Here is an 11,135-nt window from a genome sequence, read left to right on the forward strand (position 1 = left end):
TCCAAGCTCCAGCAAGCGCCCGCGGATCTCCATGGACGCTTCGTGATGCGGCCCCTCTCGACACGCCGCACCGGCAAGGAATAGCGCCCCGCCGCCGCCTTCCTCGGGGCCGGCCCGGGCTTCTCCGATGGGTGCCCTCTGGCGGCGGGAGGGGGACAGGACGATGGCGGCGCTAGGGTTTCTAGCGACATGAGGGTCGGGCCGCTCGTTTTAAATGGAAAAAAAGTGATTTAGCGACAGACAAATCAATGAACCACGATATGTAATTCGGTCAGAGCACCATCACCAAAGACAAAAAATCAAGATGTACTTATCCTGCCACTAGGCGTCACTTAGGTGCTACTTCTATCGCCAACATCGGTAGTACTACTGATGAATAAAACGAAAGTCTGGAAAACGGGACAACGAGCTCCTATTGTTGGGCCCTGTACAGTAATGGTAATTTACAATGCACACTGTCATCGTCTAATTCGATGCTATATTGGGATGTCACAGAATCGCGCAAACACAGCCCTTCTGCTGCCCCAGGTGACTCCCAGCTTCCATGCGTCTTTAATTTACACTTGTTCACTTCATGTATGGCTCGGTCCTCCCCTAAACCCCTGCCCAAGCTACGCAAATCTAGTGTCTGTACAGCACCGCAGCTCGGGTTCCAAATTCCAATACACTTTAACAGCTTCACCAGTAGCAAACCTCCTAGTGTGAAGCCCTAACTAGCTAACTGCCGATGACTATACACTTTCTCAACCATCTCCACAGGGTGTGAAATAATACACGAGCACATGCAGACGCTTGGGTTCCACGGAAGACTCCTGGCGTGCAACATGCAGAACACATTGCTCCATTACCTGGTACCACTCATACCAATCATGGCGGGAATAGCAGGCTAGATCAGCCCCAAACTGATCTGTTTGTTCCAAAGATTTGCTCGAGAGGATACGAGCAAATTGGTTTCTGAACGAGCCAAGTGCTAAGCGCTCCTGGAGTACATCATAAAATCCCATTCAATACTCTCTGGTAGTAATCATACTGCCGAGTACGCCAGGCATCCATGCTGCTACTGATCAATGAGAGCACCAGCGATACACATTGCTGCAACCATCATAACATCATAGTAAGAACCCTCTGGACATGATAAAAATGAAAAACAATTGACTAACCTCTTCAGTGAGACTCAAGTGGAACCTCTTCCTCAAGTTCAGTATAGTGCGAGTACCACCTTTAAAGCACGGGAAGCCAGAATCCTGATGAAAGGATACACATATAAAATGATTTTTGTCATGATGATGATGGTGTTCCTCATTCCCTTGCTAATCAGGAAAAGGAATACAATTAAATACTTCCTCCGTTCCAAAATACTTGTCGATTTTAGTTCAAACTTTAACTTAAAACCACGACAAGTATTTTGGAACGGAAGGATTTAAATAACTACTACACCGGAAGTTATGAGATTCAAGTTTGAATGCAACGGAGAAAGAGAGGAAATAAGACAAGTAAAACTTCATAACTAGATGAAGACTGAGATAATGTGGGTAAATTTGGTTAATATAAAAGGGCATATGAAGAGGAATATACTACAACAATTCAAAAAAATAATGTACATGACAAAATGTTGGTAAATAATAAGAGCCATGCATGCATAAACCTGAGTGACACAGATGGCCTTCTGACAGGCAATAGCCATTTATTATATCAAGTCATCTAGATATAAACATCTGTAAGATTAGATAGGTGCCATTACCTGCAACATTTCCACAAGAAGTATAACACGCTCTGCATGCTTCCGACAAGTAAGAAACCCTTGAATGCATAGCACCTGAAGAATTCAAAATAAACGTAGATAATAAATAAGCCAATATAAATTGGAGAAGTCCCGGTAGGCAAGCGAAAGTAACATGCTATCAGTTAATTACCTTGAAATAGTCGAAGAACTCGCTGGGAGTTCCCTCAGCATCAGAATCCATCACCTAGCATTGTTCCCACAACAAACTTAACGAGATTTAAACTCCATCAAAATATAATTCAACACCTAAATCTAGGATATAGGAAAGTTATAATAAGTTACAAGCTTCTATCATACTTCAAGGAGCTCCCTCGTCAGCTTAAATGGTGCACTCTCAAAATTTACCCCTCCAGGAGAGTTGGAAAGCATGAAACCAAAATCAATATGAATAATATGTCCCTCCTCGTCTATCAAGAGATTCCCGTTATGGCGATCCTTGACCTGCAAATTAAAAAGGTCTCAACACTTAGCACTCCAAGTTGTGTCACAAAAAGAGAATTAAGAGTTTCTTCAATCTGAGATTAATTTATTCCCACATAATGAAGGAAACACGGTCCCTTTGTGTGTGTGTGGGGGGGGGGGGGGGTAAGGCAAGCAGTCATATCTGCAGAAAAACAAAAACAGCAGCAAAGTGTCTTCCATTTCGGAGATCTTAAAAGACAGGCATGCAGTTACGTTACAAGTATCGGATGCTTGTTGCGACACTTCAGCTGAAACCTTGCATTAATTATATGGAAATGATATATATGCACTGCAGCATTCCATATAAATTAACACCCAGCAGATCGGATTCCCAACTGTTACCTTCCCTCAAAAGCTTGAGAAGATGTATCAGTTGGCAGGCCTTCGCCTTATATACTTTAACAACAATACAGCAAGACTTGGCTGGCTCTGTTGGCCGATAAGACATTACAGAAAGCAGGAAGATTACATGTAAAAAATGGATCTAATGCAGTAGGGCAACTATCCATAGGTAGCTAATTAAACATCACAAATATAACAGGATAGTGCTCGGGCTGAACCACTTGCTGACTGTACAGCCAGGATCAGTTGGAAATTTATATCCCAGAAAAACTCAAACAGGCCATAATGTGATGACATAAACTTTAACTTTAGCACTACTAACCATAACTTAGCAATCTTCTGGAGTAATAATTAGTTTTTTAATTAATCTACTTTGTTGATTACTAGTGGCATAAAACAGTATTAGACATTCAAAACAACAGAGCTTGCCAAATAACATTTCTAATTCTAAAAATATACCCAGATTAGTAATGAAGTACTTGATTTTAATACCTGCAGCAGGTAGCTCAGAATTGAATATCCTGCCATGCTTTCCACAAAGTTCCTCTGTGAATAATAGTAAATATAAGAGCCAGTTCAACTGGACTGACAATAGTATGAATTTAAACTCTTACTGGGATTTGTTAAGTATGTTAGATTAGATATGCTAATAAATTCACTAATATCAGATATTTTAACTAATCATCATCGGATGGCATTAATTCGGTGCTATCATCCAAATTTTGCATTCATGACACTTCCAGCACCATGAAAAATTACTCCAACACCAATGCAGACAATCCAAGTACTTATAATTGCATTCAACTACCAACTGAACAGTCTGTCATCTTTCATTATAAAATTAAGCAAATTCATTGCCAAAACATGGTTTTCCTAACAGAAACACCAAGAAATGCAATATTCAAATGTTCAAGACAGAACATTTCATCTGCAGTACTGATACAAACAAATCTCATGGAGTGGACTGGATACAAGTTGACAAAGGATGTGATACAGTCGACAAGGGATGTGACACATCACAAGTAGTCAATTATAGCCCTACTTTCCATACAAGCAGCCATGGATATTCACTAATCAAACTGTTCGATTAAATCAGGTGGGCGATAGCCCTCCATTATTTGCCTCAACAAAAACACTTATTAATTAAAAAAAACAGATGCATTTTGAGGAGGAATAAATGATGAAATATTGCCTACAGTAAAACGCAGAGGATGACAAACTAAGCATTTGGATCTATTTGCTGTGTTGTATGATTCTATTTGCTATGTTGTATGATTCTATTTGCTGTGTTGTAAGATATTCCAGCATTTCACCTGCGCAAGTTTGAAATTTGGAGAATTCTCTTCATACTTGGCTACATAGTAGTCACGAAGACTTAAGATGTTGGGAAACCTACTCTTGATGGAATGAATTGATGCCTGCGATAACAAAAACAATGGTCGACCTAAGATCTTTCAGTGCGGAAGAAATTCAGAAAAGTGATCTGGAAGGAAAGATAACTACCGTATCAGGAATAGTCTCTATTAGGGCTGCATATGCAGACGTGACGATAACTTCATAAGGCCGTAACCAGAGTGGTAAGCCAGCTTCTTGGTATATATCTGCCGATAAAAAGATTTTTCAGGACAATAGTGAGTTGACCACGCCCTAAATGGAACACAAACTTCAGGCAAATTAATTAGTATAGTCCTTTCAGAATCCAGAACATAAGAAATGCTATAGATAGTAACATGAGAAAAGTACTCCCTCCGTAAACTAATATAAGAACGTTTAGAATACTAAAATAGTGATCTAAACGCTCTTATATTAGTTTACAGAGGGAGTACTTGCTAATTCCAGTAAAATCTTAACACTGCTAATACACCACAAGATGTTAACGTTACTCCAAATCCAAGAACACTATTGATAAGACTCCTGGGGTGTCTATCACTTGCAAGCCATAATACTATTTTTATGTGCGAGAATGTTTGCATACCAGTTTGAGTATAAATAAAATCCATGTGTATCATGTGATTCCTTAAATATGGTTTTTATATATACCCCCTTCCAGTGGACGTTAAATATCATAATATTGATTCAAATTAATAGAATATTTACATGCTTCAGGCCTGACATATATGGTAGTGAAAAGCAAAACTAAGCAGAATGTAAGCACAAAAACCAATACAGCACTAGAGTTGAAACACGAGAGTTGTTTTACTCATTACCATATGTGGTAGTGAAAAGCAAAAATGGACGAACTCCACAATCAAGATTAAATAGATTACTGTATGAGACACTAGAGTTGTTTTACACATTACCATAAAAGTGTGCGACAAGCTGTACAGCTAAGTGCTCCTGTCGGCAATCATCCCCACTCTTGACAATAATCTGCAATTGGTGAAAGTGTTTCAGAAGCTTGGCAATAACTGACAGCATTTCAGAGTAAGATGTCCTACAAGGAACTGAGCCGTTAAATCTCAAGCATGACAACAATCATCCGCAGACTTGAAATGACACTCATAAACTACTCGTAGTTGTCTCGTTAGTTGCTTCAGTTTAGGGAACAAACATTACCCCAGCCATTTTTATATCTTCAACTATAAATGCTAATGCATGAGATAGGCAGAAGAGTGCATCCCATATTATGAACTTTGATATTATAAATAATATGTCTATCATTATTTTATGGTTTAACTATATGTTCAGAAAGTCAATGTTGGGGAACATAACACGGAGTAGTATGAAAAGTAACAGTTACTTAATTCTCTCCTAAACATTTTTTTGGTGAAGCTAATAGAGAGCCAGAAAATTATGCTGATAACTAAAAGAAGTGCAGTGTCCATGCTCAACCAAAGGGACAAGGAAAATTAACCTTCAGAGAAATAACATTAAAAAATGCCTAAATATAAATAATTAAAAATGTTGATAAAGCTTGTATTTGATAATATTGCAACATGTAAATAATCTAATAGCAGAACATTTTTTCCATGTGGACTTACAGAACGCAAATCCCAGCCAGGTAATTTTCCATGAACTGAAGAACGGCGTATTCTCTCTTTCTTGACAGTCCAAAGTTCACCAGCCAAAGCATCAGTTGGTTTAGGATCTCCGCCATCAGTTGCCTATTGGAAAATTGAGTTACTACCTTAAGGAAGATGTTCAAAAGAGAGGTAACTGAGGGCACAATATCAGTGAATCACCATAGGATCCAAATTTTCAGTGCTTTGACCAACTCCTTTCAGTGGAAGACCAGGTGGGGCTTCTCCTTTTAACGCTGCAGCCTAGTCAAGGAAACCAATTCAACAAACAGTAGCAAAAAAAACACCAACTGTCAAATTGATGAGGCATAATCACCTTGTATTACACATCAAAGTCTACAGTTTTCGATTATCTAAACGGCTAGCCTCAAAACTAATCGTTCATAGGAAGAATGTTGAGGAAGACTGAAAATCTTATAAACAAAAGCACCTTGAGGGAGACGGAATATAAAAGATATATAGCAATGGCACAAGAACTAAAAACCAATTTCATGTGTGAGTCGCACCTTGACTTCCTCCATTGCAATAGTGCTTGGAACACGGCGATGATCCTTCTTCCGTGTCGGTTCATTGTCATCTACATCTTCCATGTTAACTCCTGGAACCGCAGACAGGGTGACCTTTACCCACTCAATAGGTTGATCAACAACAGCCTGGGAATCTCCTGATAGATCATGTGACTCTGTTGTAGGTTGCCGTATCCTACGCCCCGACTCAGACATTGCAATGCTTCTAGAACGACCAATTTTCTCGATAGAGAAACTAACATTTACAAATTTCACTTTGGCCTCCCATAGTTGAGCCATGGCTTGGTCAATAACCTGAGAGGTAGAGTTCAGCATTCTGTCTGTTTCATAATTTTGTGGTTCATGTCGACTCCACAAAGGATATGCCCATGGAGGCGGCTTTGGCAACTGAACATCTCCATTAGCCAACGGTATCCCGCCTTTTGATAGTTTGTTCACATCTGAGGACCCTTTGGAGTGACTAGAAAGGCAAAACAACTGATGTTACCAATTGAAGCTCCAATAACAAATTAAATGACAAACATCATTAATTTGCTTAGTATCAAACATTCTTTTGACACAACCTCAACTGTGTAATATGATCCTTTTAAACTAATATATAGACACTGAGCACTTTAACATGGAACCCAAGCTACATACCTTGGTGTTTCTGCTTTCAAAACTTCAACACATACAAGATAGGGAGCTTTCTCCCTAGAGTTTAGAAGAACAGACTCATCTTCAGGTATATGAACCACTCGATATATGCCCCTTCCCATTGGGAAGCATACGCCTGTGAGTAGAAAGAACAAAAGGGAAAAAAGAGCCTGAGAGCACATCTAGCTGCTGCTTTACAATATCAATAGCTTCATTTCCTTTAGTTAAAATTCCACTGATGTTGTGATAATAAAGGAGCAAAGAAAAGGCAGATCCAAGCTACAAGACACACTTTTTCGCTATATGCGGGGCATATCTTGATTTTGCTGCCTATACTTCTATTTGAGCAGGCTCGACAGCTTAGCAAACACAGGCAACAGTACTACAGAGTACAAAACATACAACGGTGATGACGACTCATGCACCAAAATGCAAAAAGAACAAGTCGACCCAACAGAATATGCACATGATTTATTGAAGTGTTTATCCTTCATTGTCCTTCCAAAACTATTAACATTGGACAACACAACTACAGAAACTCAACTGCAGAAAATATTTATGCACAAAGAAAGGTGGCCATCACTAAAACTGCAGCTAAGAAATCAATAGAACAGTAAGGCACAGACCATATGTGATATGTCAAGTACTTTCCCATTTAAGATTAAAATGTAAATATATGAAAAAGGGGTGAAGCACCAAAACTTTGATGTTAAAAATACTAGCATAGACCATATGTGAATGTGATATGTCATGTAGCTTCCAACTGAAGATTAAAATGCATTCTTAAAAGGAATGAAGCACCAATTTGTGATGTTGAAAATGTTAGGGCAGAAACTAAGTAACCTAGGAAACAACGATAGTAAAGTGTGTAATATCTCAAATAGGATAGAGAAATCACCTCCATTTTTCTCACTGGAAGCGATATGTGAATTGATCTCTGTAAGAGACTGGCACAAAAAGAACCACCAGAGGAGAAATTAGAATGCAAATAAAAGAAAATGGATGTAGCTCTTGTAAGTTGTAACACGATAAATAAGAGTATGACTGAAGAGGCATAAAGCCAATAATTAGTACGGGGGCGGGGCACTGGCAACCTAATGCAATGACTTACCTCTCGCAAGGCAATCTTGCGATCTTCCACCGGAAATATGTCTACGAGACCATAAGATGTATCACATAATGATTGAACTAGCTCCAATGAAGCATAGTAAGAGCCTTTCCGCAGTTCTGCCAGCACATTATTTGGTAAAGGTGGTTTTCCACTTTGTTTCTCACTGTTTCCTGTGGAATCAGGGTGTTTCTGAAAGACATATATTGCAGTTAGGAAGGCAAGCATGCTGTAAAAGGAAATTAAAATTAAAAATACAAAATATGTACAAATAGCATAATCAAACTATTTGTTTATATCACAGCAGCTATGGATGGAGAATATTGTAATAAATCTATTGTAATAAATCTAAGGAATTCATAACCAAGCTCCCCCATACTGAAAATAGGAGTTGCGAATCAAACTACTAATGTGACATGTACAATACTAATGGCAACTAGCGATACAATGTCACCTCACACCAAGAAGTAATAAGCATATATGTGTGCAGCCAGAAGTAATTACTCAATATGATGATGCAAAACATGAAACGCTGAAACTTCATAACCAAAGAAAGAATAGTTAAGATAGATGTCTTGCCTCTTTCAATAACTTTGAGCCAAAAGTCTCAGAATCTTCTCTATCACGGAATAAACGCTTGAAAAAGCTCTCTGATCCCGGGCTACCCTCAGAAATACCGTTAGGCTGACTACCTTCTATATGTCCACTCTTAGCGTCTTCTGGGTGCACTCGGAACAACCTGCGGAATGACAAGAACTCTGAATTTTCCTCCTCCTCAATACCACTGGTGCTCTTACCATCATCATCATTTTTATCAAGCCCTTCGATTCTCCTGTCCTCATGTTTGTCTTTGTCCTTGAATAGTTTCCTGAAGAAATTTTCCTTATCACCTTCCTCACACTTCTCATCCTCATTCCTGTCATGGGCAGCTCCCTTCTTTTCTTCACTCTTATCCTTGAAAATTCTGCGAAAGAAATTATCGTCGTCTATGCTCTTATTGCCTTTGTTATCGTCCTCCTTCCTGCTGGGAGTGGTGCCTTCCTTTTTCTCATCATTTTTCTCCTTGAAAAGTTGCCGGAAAAAGCCATCCTTCTTGTCCTCTTCGGTGTTCACGCCGACCTTTTCTCTATCATCATTTTGCTTATGACTGCCTCCATCTTTCTTCTCTTCATTCTTATCTTTGAAGATCTTGCGAAAGAACCCTTCCCTATCATCATCCTCCAAACTCTTACCTACTCTTTCCTCATCCCCAAGCCTTCCATGCATGCTTTCTCTCCTCTCCTCATTCTTATCTTTGAATATCCTGCGAAAAAAACCTTCCTTCTCGTCATCGTCGCCCGGTCTGTCCTCCTTGTCACGGAAGAGTCTCTTCAGCAAACCGTCCGAGTTAGGTGTGAGCTCCATGTCCTCATCCTTGCTGTCCCTAAGCAACCTACGGAAGAGACCATCTTTATCCCCTTCTTCCTCATCATTCTCTTTCTCCTTGCTATCCTTAAGCAACCTTTTAAAAAAACCTTCCTTGTCTCCATCATCCTCCTCCTTGTCCTTGCTGTCTCTAAGCAATCTCTTAAAGAACCCATCCTTATCCTGTTCCTCGTCCTTCTCCACAGACCGCCTAAAGAAGGCCTTTGGCCCGATGCTCAATCGCCTAAGCAGCTTGTTGTCCTCCGAAGATGGTGTTACTGGCTGCTTCCCTTTGCCGACTCCAGCATCCTCAGCAGCAGACACATTGGTGCTGCTGGGAGGGGGACTCAAACCAAGAGAGGGCGACGAGGCAAGGGACATCAGTCGCTGCTTTGACGAGCGTATCCTGCTGAGCATGGGATTGCCGCGTGGGCTGGCAACAGGGGACAGCGGCGCAGGTCGGACTAGCGGCGGCCACTCGCCCTGCACGGTGGCTGCAGCCTGGCACTGCTCCTGCACCTTATCGATCCCATCCAGATCCTCGGTTTCCTCTAGCTCGAGTTCAGCAGCGAGGATCCAATGCACCTTGAGCGCGATGCGCAGGGATTTGGCACAGGTGTCGATGACGAAGCGATCGAGGGAGGGGCTGGGCTTGTGCACGAGCATGTAGCAGACCTGGAAGAGGTAGGCCTCGAGGCCCGAGAGCGGGAGCGTGTACATCCGGTTGCAGAGGTAGTCGCGCACGCCGGCGTGGTCGTGCTTGTAGAGGTAGCTGACGGCGATCCACTCGCAGAAGAACGCGGAGTCGAAGAAGCGGACGAGCCAGCCGCTGCTCCCCACAGGGGGCGCGGCATCTCCGCCGGCGGCCGTGATCTCTCGCGGCGACTCCTCAGGCCCGAAGCTGAGGCCCCGCAGCCCGAGAAGCCGCACCATGGCTGTGGGGGGTTCTCCTTATCCCACCGAAACCAACCGTCACTGGCGTCCTCCTCCACTAACCACCATCGCAGCACACGGGGCAGCTCGATCCAGAACCGCGACCACTCTCCCAAATCTCAATCCAGAGCTCGCTCAGGGCTGTACCCCAATCCAAACCCTAGCCCCCGAGCGGACGGCGAGATCGCGCAGCTCGGTCCGAGGACCTGCAAACCCTAGCTGCCTAGCTCCGGAATCGCGCCGCGCGGCGAGGGATCTTGGAATTGGGGAGGGAATTTGGAGCGGGGAAGCGTGGGATCTTGGAATTGGGGAGGACTCGGGGTGGGGTGTGGGGGTTGGGGTTGATTCGATTTGAAATGTCGCAGCGTTTTCGTCGCTGTTTCTGGGGACTCTAGTTTGAATTTTCTTTTCTTTTATAAATTTCTTTCGGGTTTCTTCTCCGGCGTGGTGTCCGTGCTGGCGAGGGCGTGGAACGGGGAAGCGGAGAGCCCGGAGCAGGTGCGGGCGGCGATGGCCGCCTGCGAATCCTGTGCGCTGCTGTCACTCTGTTGCACAGCCTGTGCCGTTCTCCCGGAGAGTGCCGGTAAAGGCCCTCCGTGGCTGGCCATGCTTTCACTCGTCACGTGTCAATAGTTCACGGGATCACACACATGCGACATGACATGTTCACGGAAACGGCTCTTTGGGCATGTCTCATTGAGGTCGGTGTAGTCGACGCACATGCGTCAAGACATGTTCTTCTTACAGACCATGACGAGATTGGCAAGTCATGCAGGATGTGTGACCTCCCTGATGAATCCGATAGCTAGCAGTTGGGCAATCTCCTCCCGGCTTGCCACCTTTCTGAGTCGAAACAACGAAGGGCTTGTTTCACCGGCATCGCGCCCTTGCAGACATTGAGGTTGTGTTGCACTATCTTG

At 42.5% G+C, this 11,135-nt stretch overlaps 1 protein-coding gene across 1 annotated transcript; it reads right to left on the bottom strand.

Moving 5' to 3' along the window:
* Positions 1–390: 390 nt before the first annotated feature.
* On the bottom strand, positions 391–10,774 carry LOC109741550 (phosphatidylinositol 4-kinase beta 1). The gene is made up of 16 exons (XM_020300634.4): positions 8,458–10,774; positions 7,882–8,070; positions 7,669–7,717; positions 6,774–6,906; positions 6,114–6,594; positions 5,770–5,850; positions 5,569–5,691; positions 4,888–4,957; positions 4,091–4,188; positions 3,901–4,005; positions 3,080–3,133; positions 2,081–2,224; positions 1,914–1,967; positions 1,742–1,816; positions 1,161–1,244; positions 391–1,092 (listed from the first exon to the last, which is right to left on the bottom strand). The coding sequence occupies exons 1-16, from the start codon at positions 10,213–10,215 to the stop codon at positions 991–993; spliced, it is 3,600 nt and encodes a 1,199-aa protein (XP_020156223.1). The 5' UTR covers positions 10,216–10,774; the 3' UTR covers positions 391–990.
* Positions 10,775–11,135: the final 361 nt, after the last annotated feature.

Source organism: Aegilops tauschii, chromosome 4, assembly GCF_002575655.3.
Source record: "Aegilops tauschii subsp. strangulata cultivar AL8/78 chromosome 4, Aet v6.0, whole genome shotgun sequence".
In the NCBI taxonomy this organism is placed as follows: Eukaryota; Viridiplantae; Streptophyta; class Magnoliopsida; order Poales; family Poaceae; genus Aegilops; species Aegilops tauschii.

What these genes read in the sequence shown, in the direction of transcription:
- LOC109741550 (XM_020300634.4), bottom strand. Translation starts at nt 10,215, where the DNA reads ATGGTGCGGCTTCTCGGGCTGCGGGGCCTCAGCTTCGGGCCTGAGGAG. An exon ending in GCTCAAAGTTATTGAAAGAG is followed by an intron (nt 8,071 to 8,457) that starts GCAAGACATCTA and finishes TATGTCTTTCAG; the next exon opens with AAACACCCTGATTCCACAGG. An exon ending in TGACGAGGGAGCTCCTTGAA is followed by an intron (nt 1,968 to 2,080) that starts GTATGATAGAAG and finishes GAACAATGCTAG; the next exon opens with GTGATGGATTCTGATGCTGA.